General features: G+C 49.9%; 1 protein-coding gene across 1 annotated transcript; it reads left to right on the top strand.

Moving 5' to 3' along the window:
- Nucleotides 1-1,019: 1,019 nt before the first annotated feature.
- Nucleotides 1,020-21,586, top strand: INPP5B (inositol polyphosphate-5-phosphatase B). The gene is made up of 21 exons (XM_056846047.1): nt 1,020-1,069; nt 3,313-3,410; nt 3,953-3,982; nt 4,664-4,777; nt 5,427-5,508; nt 7,806-7,970; nt 8,223-8,324; nt 8,670-8,784; nt 9,273-9,389; nt 10,886-11,073; nt 12,596-12,707; nt 13,538-13,647; nt 14,691-14,826; nt 15,831-15,941; nt 16,550-16,712; nt 17,333-17,568; nt 17,723-17,833; nt 18,425-18,509; nt 20,038-20,171; nt 20,279-20,390; nt 21,462-21,586. The coding sequence occupies exons 1-21, from the start codon at nt 1,023-1,025 to the stop codon at nt 21,584-21,586; spliced, it is 2,493 nt and encodes an 830-aa protein (XP_056702025.1). The 5' UTR covers nt 1,020-1,022.
- Nucleotides 21,587-21,854: the final 268 nt, after the last annotated feature.

Raw genomic sequence — 21,854 nt, 5'->3', positions numbered from 1 at the left:
CCCCTGCCCTACACACTTCCTCTGACATCGGCCTGCACTCCCTTCCCTCACCCACTGACTTGCAAGCATTCCACCTCCTGTGCTTCTGGCTACCTGGGCTGCCCAGCACTGCCAGGAAAGAGTGTGCTGGTGGTGCAAGCAGTGCCCCTAATGGTCACAGCAATGGCAATTCCAGCCACACATACTGCCCAGTGTCACTGAGGAAAGGACTTGCAGGTGGCTGTGAGTGTGGTTGGCTGGAGTGGTTGTGAGCTGGCAGAGGAAAGATGCATAGATGGGGGGGCATGTGAGTGGAGGCAGGAAGGGAGATGGAAGCAGGGGCCCTGGTGGCATGCAGAGGAGGGCCCCTCGAGCACTCTCTGCCCAGGGCCCCTCAAGAACCGGCCATGCGTATCCGTTACTCAGTAGGAGGCATGCCAGCCATATCTTTGGGCCTGTGCGCTTTCTTCAGTTTGCTGCTGATGGTGGCTGCCAGCTCCTGAGTCTTAGATGCCTGAATAGGTGCATTATCATCATAAGGAAAAATCAACAGGTATGGTTTCCAGAAAACACACATCCAAGATGGCAGTTCCCCTTTGCCTCACAGTCCAGACGAAGCTCTATAAAAGTTGGGTGCCTTTAGTGCTCATCACACCCAGCTAAGAATAAGACTCCTGATTGGGTTCTGTCTTCTGAGCCCCACCTGTTTTCTTCCCAACCCGCAGGATGGACCAGTCTTTCGCCATCCAGGAGACGCTGTCTGCCGGGGAGACTTGCCTGGCCATATCCTTCAGGAAAGGAGAGAATGTGAATGCCAGAAGGACACTCTGCTTTGCTTGGCTGTTCTCTCTCGCGGGCATGGAGCGGGGCGGAGAAGAGCTGGCTGCTTATCGTGAGGAGAATGCAAGAGGGCCGAGTGGCACATGTCCCTGGGACCCTTTGGGAAGCTGCCAGTGGCAGCCCTAGGGAGTCAGCAGTTTTTTTGGCTCTTCCTTGACCATCAGTCGCACACGGTGCAGGGAATCCTGGTGGCCGAGGAGGGCATGGAGAGCCGACTGTTCAGCCTGGTTGAGAGCCACGGGAAGTCCATGTGCGTTGTCCAGGTGTTGCTAAGGGGTCTGGTGCTGCTTCAGTAACACATGAAAATAAGAACCACATGGGGGAGCACAGGAGGAGGCTACTTCCTTTGCCAGTGTCCTCCTTCTCAAATCTGCATCATGTTCATAGAATCATAGATTTGGAAGGGACCACCAGGGTCATCTAGTCCAACCCCCTGCACAATGCAGGAAATTCACAACTACCTCCCCCACACACACCCAGTGACCCTTACTCCATGCCCCTACTCCATGTTGCACCTGAGGAGCACGAGGTGGGTAAGTCCCATTGTAAGGTCCCGATGCAGGACTTGATGGGCCTTGGTCTGATCCAGCATGGCTTTTCTATGTTCTTATAATTGCAGCAGACCCCTCTGCAACCCCATGGCAACCCACCAATCATGAAGCAGCATGCTGGCAATGCCCCTGTGACAGACAAACAGAAACAAGCAACCAGCATACGCTGATGCAGCTGTGTCTCCCCACACACCCTGGTGTTATCTGAGATATGGGTGCCTTGGCTTGGGTTTAGTCAGTACTTTCTAGGACTGCAGACATGACTGGCCTCCTAAGCTGTGCTGGGAGGGGATTGGGGAGGGAGAGGTGTGTGTATCGGGGAGGGACAGCTTGAGTTTCCATGCTTGGTGCCAAGCTACACTTAGGTAACTCCAGTGCCAGTGTCCATACGGGCAGCATCAATGTGGCATGTTAGGGGTGCACGAGGCTTAGTTGCCCCCAGTGTCACATTGTGTTTGTGCCATCAAGTCGCAACCGACTTAGGCCACCCCAGCAAGGGGCTTTCAAGGCAAGTGAGAAACAAGAGGTGGTTTGCCCACACCTTCCTCTGCAGAGCCTTCCTTGGTGGTCTCCCATCCAGGTACTGACCCTGCTTAGCCTCTGAGATCTGACGAGATCAGGCTGTACTGTGCTGTCTTCCCTCCCAGTGTCAGATTACACTGGTGAAAACCCTGGTGTATTTAAAAAAACAACAACCCATAGAACCCCCGAAGGGCTTAGTCACCATCCTAAGTGGTTTGGAATCAGGACTTAGAGGATGATCTTAATCATGTGGAGAAAGCTGAAGAACATAAGAGCGCTGCTAGGCTAAACCTAAGGACCCATACACTCCAGAATTTTATAGAATGGCCAGATAGTTGACTCTGGGAAGCCCACCAGTAGCATGAGAAAGCAGAGTGATATTATCCAGTACCAATGGGTATTGAGGGGTACGTTGCCGCTGAATGTGGAGATTTTCTTCAGCCATTGATCCACCTCTAGGCTTGCCAGGTCCCTCTTCGCCACCGGTGGGAGGTTTTAGGGGCGGAGCCTGTGGAGGGTGGGATTTGTGGAAGAGAGGGCCTTCAATGCCATAGAGTCCAATTGCCAAAGCGGTCATTTTCTCCAGGTGAACCTGTCTCTAGCGGCTGGAGATCAGTTGTAATAGCAGGAGATCTCCAGTGAGTACCTGAAGGTTGGCAACCCTATCCATCTCTTCTCTGTGAAACTGCCTGGTCCATGTTTTGAACCGTGTACACCACAGGCCGTCACAGTCTCTTGAGACGGGGAATTCCGTCACTTCATTTTGCATTGAGTACAGTAGTGCTTTCTTAGTTCTGTCTTAAAGCTGCTGCCCGCCAATTAAACTAGAAGAGCCAATTTCTAACAGTTGAAAAGGGGAGGAAAGTTATTTAATTCTTTTGTAAACTAACATTCCCCCCCTTCCCCCACACACACACCATCTCTAAAGGGAACCTCCACATCCAGAGGCAGGAAACCTCTAAATCCCAGAGCTAGAGGGCTACATCAGGGGAAGGCCTCAGTCTCTATGCCCTGTTGTTGGCCTTCCAGAGGAACTGGTTGGCCTCTGTGTGAGACAGGATCCTGGACTAGATGGACAACTGGTCTGATCCAGCAGGGCTCTTCTTACGTTATGTCCTTTTTGCAAACTGCAAAGCCTCAAACGTTCTTCCTTTCCACACAGGGAAGGTGCTTCCCTTTACCACACTCCGATATTCTTTTGAAGAGGGCACAACCAGAACTGTACACAGTATCCCACACATGGCCTGACCAAAGATCTGCGCAAAGATCTGTGCTAGATCTGTGGTTTGTAGTCCTTTGGGTAGAACTTGCTCTTCTCACACCCTGCACTGAAGTTGTCTTTGACATATGGTGTACCCGGTGGAGGGGGTTGCTGATACTGAGGGTTGGCTGGGTTCTCCTTCATGCTTTGTGCCTGCAGGATATGCCTCTACACACACCGGAGAATGGCCATCACTGCCGAGGACGTTTGCCTGGACAGGGTTCTACTCATCCAGGAGGGATTTGCAGTGGAAGAAGGTAGAGGTTGCTCTCCTGCCCATCAAGTGTTTGCCTCCTCCCATGTGGCTGTCATATGTCACAGAGGATATCTGGAGCTCCCCTTTTGCCTCTTTGGAAATGTTGAAACTATTCAGTCCATCTGAGAGGGATCCACCGTGATGTAGTGGTTAAAGGGCGGTGGACTCTAATCTGGAGAACCGGGCTTGATTCCCCGCTCCTCCTGCTGGGTGACCTTGGGCTAGTCACAGCTCTCTCAGCCCCACCTACCTCACAAGGTGTCTGTTGTGGGGAGAGGAATGGAAGGCAATTGTAAGCTGCTTTGAGACTCCTTTTGGTTGAGAAAAGCTGGGTCTAAAAACCAACTCTTTCTTCTTCATCATCCATGCCAAATAGCAGCTAAGAAGCAGTGGGCAGATGCTTTCTGTACCCAGCAGCTTCAGCAGAAACTATCTTCCACTCTTCTGGCTTGGGGAAGGTTCACCCCAAGACAATGACTAATCAGGGCAACTCTCTTGTGGGCCCCTCCACCAGTAACTGCTTTTCTCCTCATCTTTTGACAGTGACCCCAGAGAATGACCTGCAAATTCCAGGTGAGTGGCTCAGTTAGTTCTGTGGTTCCTAAGGAGGGTAATGCTGTCCCTCCCACCCCCAGAATCTTCCACTCTACTTCTTGGCAAATTAGGTTGCAAGGATTGTATGACCATGTACACTGCACTGAGAGGCAGTGTGGTGTAGTGATTAGAGCAGAAGTCCTCAGCATGGTGCTCTTGGGCACCATGGTGGCTGCCGACACCTTTCCTGGTGTCCACCAAGTGTTTTTAGAAAGTGGGTGGGGCCAGGTGGAGCTTTTGTCCAGCAAGGCTTCTGGTTGGCCATTGGAGAGTTGATTGGCTGTGCCGATTTTTAAAAAGAGTTGCTTTGGCCACAGTTGCTACCACATCCCTAGGGTCTTCACTGTGTGACTGAAGACAAGCTGCCCTCCATGCTGTGCCAGAATTCCAAAGGTGCATCCAGACTCAAAAAAGTTGGGGACCCAGGCAAATGCACATGTATAGCTGAAGGTGCTACCTGGGCCCTGCTTGTAACAAGCTCAAGGGTCTTCATTCAGCCTTGTCCCACCATTTAGCTTTGGATCTGCAGCTGTGTTCCATGAAGGCCACTTCAGTATTCAGTGGGCATCTATGGCTGTGCTGCCATCCTAGACAAGTGTTTGCCAAGCACAAACCGTAATAATCTGCCTACTGCTCTCTGCTTGTGTTCTCAACGCGCAGGCTCTGATGTTACAGTCCAGATTACCTCCTGTAGTGCCAACCTGCTGGTGAGGCTGCCCTTTGGCTCACAGACCCAGATGTTCCTGCAGGAGGTCAGGAAGTGCTGCAGTCCAGGTATGTGTGTGTGTTAAGTGTCATCAAGTCACCTCCGACCTATGGCGACCCTATTAATTAAAGTCCAGGTATAATGTCTCATTATTTCTAGCGGTGTTCAGCCCATGCTTCCTCTACCCCCATTTAATGAGAGGTTCTGGGGCTCAAGCTTGCCTGGAAACTAAGCTGCCCGATGTGGAAACCTGGATGTTTGAGAGCGAGTGAAAGTTACTGGCTCAGTAGTGAAAAAAAAGGCATGGAGTCCATGCTGAAAAGCATTGCACACTTCGCCCAGTCCAAGGCTGCAACTGAAATTGGTTCTGGCACAAAAGCCCTGGGCCGACAGCTTGTCTAGCACCACACAAGGAGCTGACCGCAGAGGTGGCACTTGTAGGGTGCCACCCAGCACTTCCTTTTCAGCAAAAGGGGTTTTGCAAACAGGCCGGATGGGGCTTGCTGCTTGTCCTGGTTTGTCTAGAGGGAGTTCTTTGTCCAGCTTCATGCATGTTTCTCCTTGGCCTCCATGAATGGCTGAGTCCCCACAGGGTAGCATGCCTGGAAGTGAAGCAGGCCAAACAGTTTCCCCTGGGAGAAAGCTCTTGGCAGGCCTTGCCAGAAAACAGCTGCACACAGTGGAAAAGGCCAATGAGGGCTGTCTTTGAAGTTGCAGGGAACAAAGATGCAATGGTGGTGGACCCAGAATGGAGCACTGGTGGTGAAGTCAAGGCTGCCTCCACTTACGGACATCAGAAGTAAGGTGTGATGAAGAGAATGATGGGGGAGTGGGGAGAGACCAGAGATGGGGCTTGAGAGTTCTGTTCTGTGGCCCCAGCACGGCGAAGAGCATCTTGGGTGAATCAGACACCTCAGTCCACAGCAGTGGGATCTTCTGTACACATTCTGAGAGGCATGTGTAGGGTTGCCAACATCCAGGTACTAGTAAATCAAAATGGGCACCTCTGTGCCTATACCATATAGGTTTGGAAAGCAGCACAGGAATTAGGGTACAATTAAGCACAAGAGATGGGGTACAAAGTAGAAAAAATCTGATATGTGATTATAACATGAGAGACAATGTACAATGGTCCACAACAACAAACAGGTACTAGGTGTACTATTCTATAAATATATACATATGTACAAAGCATACATGATGCAAACTCTATGCAAGGCAGAAAGTGTATGTTCTTCTGGGTAACAGATAAGAACAGTTCCTGTAGAATATCCAGTAATTGGTATAGTCCAAAAGAATAAGATGGGGGATGGCCGTTTCACATTCTTTTCTTCAGCCCCATATTCAATCAATATTCTATTGTGAATCAATCACATAACAAAATCATCTGTCTTTACTCCATGTGCCATTGCATTAAGATAGTTCCGATCCCTTGAGGAACTAAGGAATTATCTTAATGCAATGGCACATGGAGTAAAGACAGATGATTTTGTTATGTGATTGATTCACAAAAGAATATTGATTGAATATGGGGCTGAAGAAAAGAATGTGAAATGGCCGTCCCCCATCTTATTCTTTTGGACTATACCAATTACTGGATATTCTACAGGAATTGTTCTTATCTATTACCCAGAAGAACATACACTTTCTGCCTTGCAAAGAGTTTGCATCATGTATGCTTTGTACATACGTATATATTTATAGGATAGTACACCTAGTATCTGTTTGTTGTTGTGGACCATTGTACATTGTCTCTCATGTTATAATCACATATTAGATTTTTTCTACTTTGTACCCCGTCTCTTGAGCTTAATTGTACCCTAATTCCTGTGCTGTTTTCCAAACATCCAGGTACTAGCTGGAGATCTCCTGCTATTACAACTGATCTCCAGCCGCTAGAGACAGGTTCACCTGGAGAAAATGGCCGCTTTTGCAATTGGAATCTATGGCAATGAAGTCCCTCCCCTCCCTAAACCCCGCCCTCCTCAGGCTCTGCTCAGGCTAAGAGGGACCTGGCAACCCTAGGCATGTGACAACATGTATGTGACCAACTAGGTGTATGTGTGTGAGGGTGTGTGTGTCAGCTAGGCTCTCTGTCGACCCCGGATACAAACAAGATGGTTTTCCCCACGGACACTTTTATCAACCTCATGGGGTTTTCAAGGCAAGAGACGAACAGAGGCGGTTTGCCCTTGCTTGCCTCTGGGTAGAGGCCCTGAAGTTCCTTGGTGGTCTCCCATCCAAGTACTAACCAGGACTGACCCTCCTTAACTTCTGAGATCGGGCTAGTCTGGGCCATCCAGGTTAGGGCGTTATGTGAGGGTGGGGGTACCAGCAATTGTGGTATCGGCTGGTGCCCCCTTTGCACGGATTAGATCTTGCAAACACAGAGGAGACCCTTTTATAGTCAAGGGCTCGTTGCTCTCTCCAGGACATAGAGCCCCATAGCCACTGCCTCCATGCGCCATATAAGTCTTCTGTTGCAGTGGCTTGACGATGTACCCCTGTAGACCCATGCCTTCCCACAGATTTGCAGTGGGGGTGTTTGCCAGGAGTTGGCAAATCTTGGAGCTTTCCCTGGGAGCAGGCAGTTCCCCCGTCCTCAGGTCAAACGAAAGGCAGGAGAGAAGCCCCTTTTCATGCTCATTTTTGTCATAAGAACACAAGAAAGGCCCTGCTGGATCAGACCAAGGCCCATCAAGTCCAGCAGTCTGTTCACACAGTGGCCAACCAGGTGCCTCTAGGAAGCCCACAAACAAGACGACTGCAGCAGCATTATCCTGCCTGTGTTCCACAGCTCCTAATATAATCGGCATGCTTCTCTGATCCTGGAGTGAATAGGTATGCATCATGACTAGTATCCATTTTAACTAGTAGCCTTGAATACCCCTCTCCTCCACGAACATGTCCACTCCCCTGTGTCCTTCAGTGGCATCAGCTTGACGCAGAATCAAGGCAGATACACACACACAGCCATGCGTGAGAAAGAGAAAAACAGTCACCTCTGTGACTGCACCAAGCTCTGGGACTCAGCATGGGCCTGGTTTGTCAGCCCCATGTCAGTTTCTGGGTCTGAATCCCTTCCTCTGCCCCCTGCCTTTCCAGGCCAAAGAGTGCCAGCGAGACGGTCCACTCGTCCAGTGTGACAGCCTCTGAGTGGAGACAGAGCCTGTCCACTCGGCCGCCTGGGATGAGAGACACCCTCATCCACTCTTGGCTCAAGCAGAAGGAAAATTCGTACACATGCATCCAGAGCTTCAGGTAACGGGAGCCTGGCGGGGCTAGTGGTTGGCTTTGTGCTTAAAGAGGTGAAGGTTGTTTGAGTGAGAACAAGTCCTCCTCCCCCCCCCCCCGCCATTGTAGCAGGCTGCCAGTCAGCTGCTTTGGCATAACAAACTGGCGTGGAGAGTGGAGAGAGCAGAGGGTGTTTGCAGGGTCTGTTGGCTGCCAGTGGGGGCTGGCAGAATTCTGCTGCAGCTCATGGCTCTGGACAGCTCTTCTGTTTCTCTGCAGGTTCTTTGTTGGGACGTACAATGTGAATGGCCAGTCACCCCGAGAGAGCCTCCGGCCCTGGCTAAGCCAAGAAGGGGAGCCTCCTGATGTCTACTGTGTGGGGTATGTAGGCATTGCCTTCCCTTTCTGGACATTTGACCTAAGACACACTTGAAGGAACTGGGGTCATCTCAGATCCAGAGTGGGTACTTTCTGTGGCAGTGGTTGTTTATGCATGGGTACTTTCACTCACATTCGCCACTGCCTTCCTCTGCAGAATCTGACCCTGCTCAGCTTCTGAGATTTGACAAGAGCAGGCTATACTGTGTCGCCTTCCTGGCCCCCCACATTGTGTTAAACCTCTGTAACTCACTGGGCAGACAACAGTCCAGTTTATTTTCCACAAAGGAAGTACTGGGGAAGCCTGTGCCCGGGCTTCTCACACACAGCTTTCTCTCCTGGGTGCAGCTTCCAAGAGCTTGACCTGAGCAAAGAGGCCTTTTTCTTCAACGACACGCCCAAGGAGGAGGAATGGTTTAAGGCTGTCACGGAGAGCCTTCACCCAGGAGCCAAGTATGCCAAGGTAGGTTGGGATTTGGCTGCTGAGTGGGCACGATTCCCTTGTCTCGTCTTGGTGTTCTGTGTCAAGGTGGGCTCATTCATTTCGTCACATGTTGAGGGCAAGAGTAAGGTGGCATTTCTGTCCCAAGTGGGTTGTGTGTGTGTGTTAAGAGTGTGGGCAGTCAGCTTCCCATTTGAGAGCTACAAAAGGAGGTTAGAAAAAGAGGAACTGGCTTTCTGCAGTGGCGCCATGGCATGCCAGCATTTTCTTTCCTTCATTCCAGTCATGCAGAGAGGGGCACGTGAGGTTGCTCCCTCCTTTCCTGCCTCTGCCTGGCCAAGAACCCCAGGGGTTTGTAGCAGAGTGTCTATGAACCAGCTCTGAAGGCAGCTGGAGTTATCTTGTTGAGATCCATAAGCCCTAGAAGAATTCTGGATCCTGCTTTGCGCCCTTCTCCTTGGGTTGGTGCAGCGAGCACAAACCTTCCCTGCTCCCCTCCGTGTTAACAGGTGAAGCTTGTCCGACTGGTTGGGATCCTGTTGCTGCTGTATGTGAGGACGGAGCTCGCCATGAACATCTCTGAGGTGGAGGCCGAGACAGTTGGCACAGGCATCATGGGTAGAATGGTGAGGGCTGCCAGGCAGCATGCATGTGGGGATTAGGGATGGCTCTACCCATCCTGCTTTGCTTGCAATGCTGTGCACAGCCCGTACCTTGAAGCGGGCACACAAGATGCAGGTGTGTGGGTGGATGGCTTCATTCCTCAGTGGAACTGAAGAAGCCCTTTCTTCACGTGGGCTATGGGCCATTTGTCACTGGACACATTTCATGGCTCTCTACAGTGGCAGCTGTCTAGTTGACTCTTGCAGGGGACAGGTGCCAACTGCAGTGTAGAAGGTGCTCTGGGTCTTCTCTGGCCTCTGCTGGGCGCCTCTGTGTACCTCCCTGCATACTTCAGAGGTCCTTGGGAATCCCAGTCTCTTCATCAAGGCAGCATCCACATGGCAAGGATTCTCTGATTTGCATTCAGCACTGCTGCAAATGCAGAGGAATTCACATTGGCAATGGAGGAACCACAAAGGAGCTTTCTGCACATTTTCTCCTCTGTCAGCCACCATTTCTTCTGCAGTTTTTCTCATTACACCACTGGAGAGTTTTTTGAGGGCTCTTAAATATATTAGCCATTGCTGTAGCGATATAGTGGTATCCCAATTACACTGTGTGTGATTTTAGAAGACCTCTGGTGGCATGCCGTGACACAGGATGGCCTGATATCGGCAGATCTTGGAAGCTAAGCAGGAAGCTAAGTACTTGGATGGGAGACCACTAAGGAAGTCCTGGATTGCTATTCAGAGTCAGGCAATGTCAAACCAACTCTGAACATCTCTTGGCTTGAAAACCCTACGGGGTTGCCATAAGTTGGCTGTGACTTGTTTTCTGTTGCCCGAGAAGGTCGGACCAGAACCAGTGGGTTGAAATTAAATCAAAAGAGTTTCCGTCTAGACGTTAGGAAGAATTTTCTAACAGAGCTGTTCCTCAGTGGGACAGGCTTCCTTGGGAGGTGGTAAGCTCTCCTTCCCTGGAGGTTTTTAAGCAGAGGCTAGATGGCCATCTGTCAGCAATGCTGATTCTATGACCTTAAGCAGATGATGAGAGGGAGGGCATCTTGGCCATCTTCTGGGCATGGAGTTCGGGTCACTGGGTGTGTGTGTGTGGGGGGAGGTAGTTGTGAATTTCCTGCATTGTGCAGGGGGTTGGACTAGATGACCCTTGTGGTACCTTCCAACTCTATGATTCTGTGACACTTTCCACCACCAATGTCAGCATGGTGTGAAAAATGGTACTGATGTGGGTGGAAGCTTACAGCCACCTTCCCATTAAGATGACATACCAGTGTGCTTGGACTGCATTCTTTCAGACAAGATGGTTAGTAAACCAGATCCGAGAGAAGGTGTACCAAGAATGGGGGAAAACCTGGTAAATGCAGAGTTGAAGGATGGGGTTGTATGGATGCTCCCCAAAACAGCACTCCAGGGTAGAAACAGAGGAAAAACATCTGTTTGCAAGCCACCCAAGGCTGCTTCCTTTCTCTTTCCTTCCCCCCCCCCATCCTGCTGCCAAGGGCAACAAGGGCGGGGTGGCCATCAGGTTCCAGTTCCACAACACCACTGTCTGCGTGGTCAACACCCACCTGGCAGCCAACCCTGAGGAGTACGAGCGGCGGAACCAGGAAGTCCAAGACATCTGTGCCCGCATGCAGTTCCACCAGCTGGAGCCCAGCCGCCCTCTCCTTGCCATAAATGGACATGAGTAGGTTGGCAAAGTGGGAAGGAGGGTCTTTTTAAGCTCCTCAGGGATGCTGTGCTGTTGCGTGCAAGGGGACAATTGAAAAGGATGGCTTGTGTATGTGGGAGCAAACATCTGTCCCTTCTTCTTAAATTATGCTTCCCGTAATTCTTTCTCTCCTTCCCCACCCCCTTTTACTTACCTAAAACCATACTAGATGCTGCCTGGGGAGGGAAGGTGGCACTGTATAGCCTAATCTCATCAGATCTCTTAAGCTAAGCAGGGCTGGTACTTGGATAGGAGACCACCAAGGAGGACTCTGCAGAGGAAGGCAACCGCAAACCACCTCTGCTTCTCCCTTGCCTAGAAAGCCCCTTGCTGGGGTTGCCATAAGTCAGCTGTGACTCAATGGCACCTATGTATGCAGGTAAATGATGCCTATCAGATGCCTGACGCAACAGCTCTCAATGGTTGTGGGAGGGTTATTTGTGTGTGAGTTTGAATGAAAATGAGCTTCAGAGGATGCAATGAGGAATGAAGCAAAGAAAGGGAAGCAGCTGCTGAACAGTCTTCTTTTGGTCGTTTTCTGCTCAAAATGTCCCCCCCCCCACTTTCCCACATCTGCTGCGACCTACATCTCTTCCTATGAGCAAAAAGTAACTTGGAAAGAAGATATTTTAGCAGTAAAATCTCCTGGAGGGGGGCAGTGAAGCTGCCTCTCTGCTCAAGAATGCAGCCTCCTGCATAGGGTTGCCAGCTCCGGGTTGGGAAATACCTGGAGATTTTAGGGGTGGAGCCTGAGGAGGCTGGGGTTTGGGGAGGGGAGGGACTTGAATGGGGTATAATACCGTAGGGTCCAACTTCCAAAGCATTCGTTTTCTTCAGGTTAACTGATCTGTATCACTTGGTAAAAGGTAAAGGTAGTCCCCTGTGCAAGCATTTGACCCATGGGGTGACCCATGGGGTGATGTCACATCATGACATTTACTAGGCACACTATGTTTACGAGGTGGTTTGCCATTCCCTTCCCCAGTTGCCTACACTTTAACCTTAGCAAGCTGGTTACTCATTTTATCGATCTCGGAAGGATGGAAGGCTGAGTCAACCTTGAGCCGGCTACCTGAAACCGACTTCTGTCGGGATCGAACTCAGGTCATAAGCACGGCTTTGACTGCAGAAATGCAGCTTACCTCTCTGCACCATGGGGCTTCTATTTCCTGGAGATCAGTTTTAACAGCAGGAGAGCTCTAGCTGTTAGCAACCCTACTCCTGCAGTTTCAGTTTTTAAAAAAGCAAGAGACCATTGGATTCATCTGTGGTATAAAGCCTAGTTTGTCCCCCCCAGTGGCATTTCCTGCTTATAGCTGCTGGCAGGAACAACAGTAAAAGCAGCAAGGTCTTAGGGGGCTGAGTGTGTGTGTGTGTGTGTGTGGGGGCCCTCCTGCTCTACCTCCTCTCTTCCCCAGCAATCTGCTCTAGTGGAGTGGTGTATTTGTTGTCTGCCTGCCAGAGGTATTCCTGGTCTTCAGTGACTTTTTTTCCACAGTGTTGTCTTGTGGTTGGGAGACCTGAACTACCAGCTGGAGGAGCAGGAAATGGAGTGGGTGAAGAAGCTGATCCAGGCTCGGGACTTCCACGCCCTTCATCAGCACGACCAGGTGCCCAAAGAGCTCTTCTGGGGCAGGCAGACGTGCTTTCCTTTTGGGGGCAGGGCAGAGGAGGCTTCTTGAGAAGTAGCTGAAGAGCCTCGGGGCCTTCAAGGCTTCTTGCTTTATTTAGCCTGGACTGGGGAGCTAGTCTGGTATCATGGTTAGAGCAGCAACCTCCAGTTTAGAACCACTGGTATGCTTCTTGAGTCTTGGGGATAAATTCTAAAAGGTCTTGAATGGATCAGAAACAGAGAACTCTGAGTTACTCTTAGACTGATTGCTGTCAAACAATGCACTGAGCTCACTCAAGACAGGCACACAGGTACACAAGAAGAGCCCCACTGGATCAGAGCAGTGGCCCATCTAGTCCAGCATCCCATCTCACACTGTGGCCAACCAGTTCCTCTGGTAGGGCCAACAACAGGGCGCAGAGACAGAGGCCTTTTCCTGATGTTGCCTTCTGACACTGGGATTTAGAGGTTGACTGCCTCTGAATTTGAAGGTTCTCTTTAGTCACTATTTCTAGAAGCCACTGACAAACTTCTCCTTGAATTTGCGAACGTCAGTGTACTACTTGCTGCTGCTATTAAATCATGGAGATTGCAGAACAGGTGCAATGATAAAGAATTCAAATCGGAAGGGAATAAATTCCTTGGGAAGATGTATTTGCATTCTTGCCTCCCAACTGAAGCTGGTAAAAGGAAGGGAAAGTGCATCTTCCTCTGGCTGGAGGTGGCTTTAGCTTGCTCGCCTTTCTCCTGTGTATCAAGAAAAGAAGGCAGGTCTGAGCTCCGTCTTGTGCTTCAGGTCCTCATCATTTTGTCCTCTCCTGCTTCTAGCTGAAGATTCAGATGGGGGCCAAGGTTGTCTTTGAGGGCTTCAGGGAAGGAGACATTTCTTTCCAGCCAACCTACAAATACAAACCTGGCTCTGATGACTGGGATGATAGGTAGGTGGCGCCGCCTCTGGCTTGTTTTGTTCCCTTCGGTTTTGCCCTCTCCTCCAGCCAAAAGGCAAAACATGAGAAAAGCCATAAGACGGTCATCAAGGCATTGAGTCACTGCAGTGTTTTGCACTGGAAAAGTAGACTGAGAACAAGGGATGTCCTAACGTGGCTGCCACATTGTTAGGGGAGGGGCTGTGGCTCAGTGGTAGAGCATCTGCTTGGCATGCAGAAGGTCCCAGGCTCAATCTTCAGCATCTCCAGTTAAAGAGACTAGGCAAGTAGGTGATGTGAAAGACCTCAGCCTGAAACCCTGGAGAGCCGCTGCCAGTCTTAGACAATACTGACTTCGATGGACCAAGGGTCTGACTCAGTATAAGGCAGCTTCATGTGTACACCCAGCCAGAATCTTGAAGTTTAAATTCTGCTGTGGAGAAGCACCAAGCAAAATTGTGGTGCCCATGGGGCACTGAGCTGTGGGCCATCAGGACCAGCGAGCTGTATGATCGGCCTTCCTTAGTAGCAGAAGACACAGTGAGAGGTTCAGCACATCTCTGATTGGTACAAACACACATGACTGAATGTGCTTTCATCTCCACCAGGGCTAGTCTGGATCTCTTCTCCTAGTTCTACATTGGGAGGGTTTGGGAGAGGGGAGCGTGAGAGTGCTCCCCTGCCGTTATGCAGTATTACCACCTCACTGAGAAGCAGGTATTGTTCATGGAGGAGAGGGCTATTCATGGCTGCTAGTAAAAATGGATACTCGTCATGGTGCATACCTATTCTCTCCAGGATCAGAGGAGCATGCCAAATATATTAGGTGCTGTGGAACAGAAGCAAGATAATGCTGCTGCAGTTGTCTTGTTTGTGGGCTTCCTGGAGGCACCTAGTTGGCCACTATTTGAACAGACTGCTGGACTTGATGGGCCTTGGTCTGATCCAGCAGGGCCTTTCTTATGTTCTTATGTTTGTTCTTATGCTTTTTTTTGTTGAGCTGCAAAATGCCTTCTTACTGCAGGGGGGGCATACCCTGTCCATTTCCCTTGCAGTGAGAAGTGTTGTGTCCCAGCCTGGTGTGATAGGATCCTCTGGAAAGGGAAGACCGTCTCTCAGCTGAGCTACCGAAGCCACATGACTCTAAAGAACAGCGACCACAAGCCTGTCAGTGCAACCTTCGACATTGGGGTAGGTACCCGGGCCGGTTCTAGGTTTTGGGGGGCCCTGGGCAAAGTGTGCCCAGGGGCCTCTCTTCTTGCTTACCTACCCATGTGCCCTCACTTGCTTGTTCATTATCCTCCTGCCCACTTGCAAAGTCTCCTGCCACCTACAGTAATAGCTTCCCACACTGCCTGCATAGGGTTGCCAGGTCTCCCCCAGCCACCAGTGGGGGTGGGGTTGCCAGCTCCAGGTTGGGAAACTCAGGATGTTCCTGAGGAGGACAGACCTTAGTGGGTACAATGCCATAGAGTCCACCCTCCAAAGAATCTCCTCCAGAGGAACTGATCTCTGAAGATGAGCTGTAATTCCAGGGGGTCCCCAGGTCCCACCTAGAATCATAGAGTTGGAAGGGACCACCAGGGTCATCTAGTCCAACCAGGGTCATCTAGTCCACACTCAGTGACCCCTACTCCATGCCCAGAAGATGGCCAAGATGCCCTCCTCAGGATCTGCCTAAGGTCATAGAATCAGCATTGCTGACAGATGGCCATCTAGCCTCTGCTTAAAAACCTCCAGGGAGGGAGAGCTTACCACCTCCTGAGGAAGCCTGTTCCACTGAAGAACCGCTCTGTTAGAAAATTCTTCATTATGTCTAGATGGAAACTCTTTTGATTTAATTTCAACCCGTTAGTTCTGGTCCGACCTGGTCCGACCTTCTGGGGCAACAGAAAAAAACTTGGCACCCTCCTTTATATGACAGCCCTTCAAGTACTTTAAGATTGATGGAGGCTGGCATCCTTGTGCCTGCACTACCTTTTCCCAATGGTGCTGGGTGCAGCTAGAAAGGCCACTGCCATGGTCAGCAGGAACGCTTTGCGCACCACCTACATGCCCTTTTCTAGCAGCTGTAACATATGGGTGTTGTTTGGTCTCCTCTACAGACTGTTGGGTACTTATTTTCCACGGCAGGCTCTGCTGATGTCTCCCCAGCATGGGAAAGGTCCATTGACAAAGCCACATGTCTCTTCCAGGTAAAGGTGGTGGATGAGAAATGCTATCGCAAAGCCTTTGAGGAAATAGTGCGCTCTTTGGATAAGATGGAGAACGCCAGCATCCCGTCAGTAACTCTGTCCAAGAGAGAGGTAGGATGTGCTGCCTTGGCCAGCATGACACACTCCACATTCTCTTTCTGAAGGTTCTGACCATATTAAAAACCCAAACAGGGAATCTGAAGGGCTATGCTTAGCCTGTCTAGGACTATATCTGGGGTGGTCCATTTCCTTCCATGGAGGAATCTAGTTAAGAGATCTTTTAACTAAGGCTCTGAGCTGTACATCAGAGCAAAGTATTGGCAGAGGTAGAGTTTACCAACTCCGGGTTAGGAAATTACTGGAGAATTAGGAATGGAGCCTGGGGAATGCTAGGTTTAGAGAGGGGAGGGATCTCAATGGGGTATATTGCCATAGAGTCCCTCCTCCTCCAAAGCAACCATTTTCTGTAGGGAACTGATCTCTGTAGTCTGGTGATCAGTTGTAATTCCGGGAGATCTCCTGGCCCTGCCTGGTGGTTGGCAACATTAGTCAATGGGCTTTGGGCCAGGCATTTGGTCTTTTGGGTCGTTCGTGACCTCCCTGCTTGGGAGCTCAACGGCTGAGCAAGAGGACAAAATGGGAGCTACCAAGAGCTCTGGGCAAAGGCAAGAGCAGACTGACCATTCTCGCTATGTGCTGTGTCCCCCTCCACCCTTCAGTTCCTTTTCAAGGATGTGAAGTACCAGCAGCTTCAGGTGGAGTCTTTCACCATCTGCAATGGCCCGGTCCCCTGCCAGTTCGAGTTTATTAACAAGCCCAGTGAAGGCACCTACTGCAAGCCGTGGCTGATCGCAAAACCAAGCAAGGGCTTCCTGTTGCCAGGTGACTCGGTTGCTGTGTGTGTATGTCTGCGTCTGTTTGTCTACATGTGTGCACGCTCTGTTCCAGGTTGTGACCTGTGAAGCTGTGGCTTCCAACAGGATGGGGATGCCACAGCCTCTGAGCATGGGAAGACTGCCCCTTTCCCTTCGTATTCATTATTCATCCTCTGATTTTGTATGTAGACAGAATCTCTGCTCTGACCAGCAAGGTTATTTCAAAGGAGCAACATCTGTAACTTATTGTGGCATGACCTGTTGTATTCCATCAAATGGAAGGGTTTTGGGTATGACGGTCCATAATCTCATTGCACTGGCTGAGGTTATGTATTCAGCCCAGAAAGGTATTTGGACCTCACAAAATAACTAATGCCATTTTTTCCAGGTGGCTTGTTAGTAAGCATTTTTACCAAATATTGTAAAGAATTACATTTTGCATTGTATTTTAAAGAATTGTAAAAAGAAATAAACCGTGAGCCAACAAAAGAACTGTTCCAAAGACTTTACAATAATTTACATGACAAGGCCAATCCAAGCAAAACAGGAAAACCAACCAAATAGTGAGAATCTGTTCTCCACCTCTAACTCTGGCTGGAATAACCTGCATCTCTCTTTTCCCTAAAGATTCCGAGTTGGTGATTGAGTTGGAACTGTTTGTGAACAAATCAACAGCAACAGCCTTGAACTCCGGAGAAGACAAGCTGGAGGATATCTTGGTACTCCACCTGGACAGGGGCAAGGATTATTTCTTGTCTGTGTCGGGGAACTACTTGCCCAGCTGTTTTGGGTGCCCCATCCAGGCCCTCTGCTACATGAAGGAGCCCATCCGAGAAATGTTGCCAGAGGCCATCAGAGAACTGGTGGGTTCCTACAGTTGATTAGTTAACTGTGCTCCACCCTGGAGGTGGCAGCACTTTGAGTTGTTGTTTTTTACACAAGGCGAGGAGCATCCCAAGCATCTAGGATGCTGCATTGCGTGAAGTTACGTCCCTTTAAAGCAGTGCTTTCTTTTAGACCTTGATGCCGCTGATGACAGACGATGCTTTTCGGGACGAGAAGCCCTTGGACATCCCTAAAGAGTTGTGGATGATGGTGAACCACCTTTACCGCAATGCTTGCCAGCAGGTTAGGGTGTCTCTGGATTTTCTGTGTACTCCTAAAGGGTTCCTTTTTCCACAGGGCTAGTAGTTGGCTGCCCTGACTTGGATGGCCCAGGCTAGCCTGATCTCTATCAGATCCGGGAAGCTAAGTCGGATTGGCCATAGTTAGTACTTGGATGGGAGACCACCAAGGAAGTCTAGGGGTGCTATGCAGAGGCAGGCAATGGCAAACCACCTCTGCTCATCTCTTGCCTGGAAAACCCTACGGGGTTACCAGAAGTGAGCTGTGACTTGAAAACACTTTCCACCATGAGTAGTTAGCTGCAGCAGCTAGGATCAGGATGCATTGGGTGGTGTTGGAGGACACTTACATGGTGTTGTGTGATTATGTACCGTGCCAAAATTCTGATCTTATTCTGTTCATGGGATTCTGTTCATGGGATCCACCTGTGCAAGACAACCTAGCTGATCTGAAATGTTATGCAGTGGGGTGTGTGCAGAGGGGGAATATATATGGATGTAAATACAGGAGATATTCCTTAAACCAGGGATAGAGAAGTGAGACAGCTGTTTTTCTTCTCACTCCTCCCTATGATGTATACACCCTTTATTGCAGGAAGACCTGTTTCAGCAACCAGGCCTGCGGCCAGAGTTTGAACAGATCCGTGACTGGTTGGACACAGGGACATTGGATGTGCTTGGTATCCTTTGACAAGTGTCTTTGAAAGGTCTGTTCTGCTTCTGTAGTGTTGACTATGTTTTTTATTGTTCGTATATTTTAACATGCTCCACACTGGATGGCCCAGGCTAGCCTGATCTCTTTGGATCTCAGAAGCTAAGCAGGGTCAGCCCTGGTTAGTATTTGGATGGGAGACCACCAAGGAATACCAGGGTTGCTATGTGGAGGAAGGCAATGGCAAACCACCTGTGTTATTCACTTGCCTTGAAAACCCCATAAAGGGTTGCCATAAGTTGGCTGCGACTTGTTGGCTCTTTGAACACATACACACTTCAACATACTGTAAAACGTGTGGATGCCCTACTGTAGCAGAGAGGTGCATATAATTTTGTACAATACCTTTTTGTTTGTGTGTTATGTGCTGTCAAGTCGTTTCTGACTTACGTCGACCCTATGAATTAATGACCTTCAAAATATCCTATCATTAACAGTCTTGCATACTGGGGTGGGGGGTGGGGCTTGACATATCAGGCAACCTTTTTTCTCCCATTAAGTTTCTTGTTGCCTGTCATCATTCGTTACTGTTATTCAACACTCTATTTTGGACAAGGAGGATCCCGAGTACATTCGATAGAAAGAAACATCTGACTTGGAAGTGGAGAGGCTGTGGCTCAATAGTAGAGCATCTGCTTGGTATGCAGAAGGTCCCGGGTTCAATCCCTGGCATCTCCAGCTAAAAGGACCAGGCAGTAGGTGATGTGAAAGACCTCTGCCTGAGACCCTGGAGAGCCACTGCCAGTCTGAGTAGACAATACCAACCTTGATGGACAAAGGCAGTTTTATGTATAGTCACTATAAGGCAGCTTCATGTGTTCACTTGGCATGATGCCCTTCCCTGGACCCTTCTGCTATGCACTACAAATGGGTGATCATGACAGGAGTGCTTAGCATTAGTTTCAGTTGGGGCTAGGAGCCACAGAATCATAGAGTTGGAAGGGACCATACAGGCCATCTAGTCCAACCCCCTGCTCAATGCAGGATCAGCCTAGAGCATCCCTGACAAATGCTTGTCCAGCCTCTGCTTAAAGACTGCCAGTGAGGGGGAGCTTGCCACCTCCCTAGGTAGCTGATTCCACTATCAAACAACTCTTACTATAAACTTTTTTCCCTAGTATCCAGCTGGTATCTTTCCTCCCGCAATTTAAACCCATTATTGTGAGTCCTATCCTCTGCTGCCAACAGGAACAGCTCCCTGCCCTCCTCTCAGTGACAGCCCTTCAAATACTTCAAGAGAGCAATCATATCCCCCATCAACCTCCTCTTCTCCAACATAAACATTCCCAACTCCCTCAATCTTTCCTCGTAGGGCTTGGTCTCCAGGCCCCTGATCATCCTCGTCACTCTCCTCTGCACCTGCTTTATTCTGTCCACATCCTTTTTGAAGTGAGGCCTCCAGAACTGCACACAATACTCCAGGTGCGGCCTGGCCAATACAGTGTACAACTGAACTATGACATCTTGGCGGTTGCTTCTTTAACTCCCCCTTCCAGGGCCAGTTGGCACCAACCACTCTGTGGCAGAAGCACTGCTGCTCTTCTTAGAGAGTCTTCCCGAGCCGGTCGTCTGCTCCAGGTTGTACAGAAGAAGCCTGGAGTGTGCCAACAGTTACGAGATGAGCAGTCAGGTAAGGCAGGTGTTGAGAGAGGTACAGGACTGAGCAGCAAGACATCTGCTACTTGTCTGCATCCGGAATCTGGTGTGCAACAATAAGTGCTCTTCATCTCCCTGCAGGTTATTTCTATGCTGCCCAAGTGCCATCAAAATGTTTTCCATTACCTGGTAGCATTTCTGCAGGAGCTGCTGGAACACACTGGGAAGAATCATTTGGATGTGAATATTCTTGGTAAGGAGAACTGAATGAGGGAAGCCACCCCTTTTGATACATGGTCATTACCAGTGTTGTTGGGGTGGAGAGGAGAGGGACAGGAAGAACTCAGATTAGTATCTGTATGCCTTACATTTTATCGCACCCCTTCCTCCAAGGAGCTCAAGGTTTTTTACAGTTCTCTCCATATTATTCGCATTGTGAGGTAGGTTAGTCTGTTGTCTGCCACTGTCTCCCGTCTCCGATTTAGCCCCTCTCCCACTGGGCAAGCCACGAACAACCCAGTGCCCTGAGGGCCGTTGCCCAGAGAAGGAGGCAGCGGGGAACCCAGGAGCAGTGGCCAGCAGTGGCGGGGCAGGCAGTGACAAGTAGTGGCCCCCACTGCTGCTAGAGAAGAGAATGGAGATCTAGACAGCCGAGCAGCAGCCTGCAGAAGTAAAGGCCAGCAGCTGGGGAGGATCGAGATAAGACAAAGATGGAAGAGGAGGCCGAGCCTGATACCTTTAAAGCCAGGAAGGACAGCAAAAGACAGGCAGCCCTGAGAGTGGGTACCAACCTTCCTTTTATCACTCCCAGAAGAGGTGGGGCTGAACCCGATTGGGGCCAAGGTCCAGGGGGTGGGGCCAACCATGATATATAATGGACACTACCAGGCCAGGCTAGGGTGGAAAAACCAGGTGGCTCACACATGGCTAGAGTGAGAGGGAAAAGTTGTGCTCACTTGGGGGGCTGGAGGAGGAAGAGGACCAGGGTGCCTCTCCTTCCCATTCTTGGGCTGGCCCGAACCCACCCAGGGTGCCCAAGGGTGGGTGAGCCAGTACAGCAAAAAGGAAGCCTCTGAGCTGCAAGTGTGAGACAATGATGTTTGCTTGTAAAGCCCTAGACACACTTATTGTGTGGCTTGAACGAGGAAATGACGAACCATAATCTGAATTCTGGAACATTTAAGTGATCGGGACACCCTGCTCCAACTTCCCTAGCTGCTTGCTTGAATCCAGCGCGTGGGGGGAGGGGAGAGTCTTTCTCAGGAACAGGATGTCCTTTTTGTTGGTTATAGTATTAATGGGTATTCTTGGCTTTCCTGCGCAGCGAGCATCTTTGGAGGCTTGCTGCTGCGCCTGCCCACCGGCCGCTCCAAACCAGGCACGGCAGAGAAGCAGAAGGCTCAGCAGTTCATCCAGCAGTTCCTCTGCCGGGAAGGGAGCACACTGTGAAGGCCGTGCATGAGCCAGATTTTACACTGCTGCAAAGATAACATTTTATGCATTCCAAGTATTAGATTTTATATAACATAAATATCTCTTTATGCAAATACAATCATGTATTCCAGAATACAGGGCCAGTATGATGTACTACTTGCAAAATGTATCTCTTGAGTTATCTCAAGTGTTGTGATCAAGCAGTCGTATCAGTGTATCACTGCTTCCTCTTAACTGCTTGTAAACTTAAATCAGTGAATTTTGCAATAATATTAAACCCACT

The sequence above is a fragment of the Euleptes europaea genome, chromosome 3, assembly GCF_029931775.1.
Source record: "Euleptes europaea isolate rEulEur1 chromosome 3, rEulEur1.hap1, whole genome shotgun sequence".
Classification (NCBI taxonomy): Eukaryota; Metazoa; Chordata; class Lepidosauria; order Squamata; family Sphaerodactylidae; genus Euleptes; species Euleptes europaea.
The sequence above is the reverse complement of the archived record's forward strand: the minus strand, read 5'-3'. Positions and strand labels throughout refer to the sequence as shown.

Bases quoted from the DNA above. Each gene is read 5' to 3' on its own strand.
- INPP5B (XM_056846047.1), top strand. From the start codon at position 1,023: ATGGAGAGCCGACTGTTCAGCCTGGTTGAGAGCCACGGGAAGTCCAT. The intron at 1,070-3,312 runs GTGCGTTGTCCA...TTGTGCCTGCAG, and splicing joins GAGAGCCACGGGAAGTCCAT to GATATGCCTCTACACACACC. The intron at 18,510-20,037 runs GTATCCTTTGAC...TCCCCCTTCCAG, and splicing joins AGGGACATTGGATGTGCTTG to GGCCAGTTGGCACCAACCAC.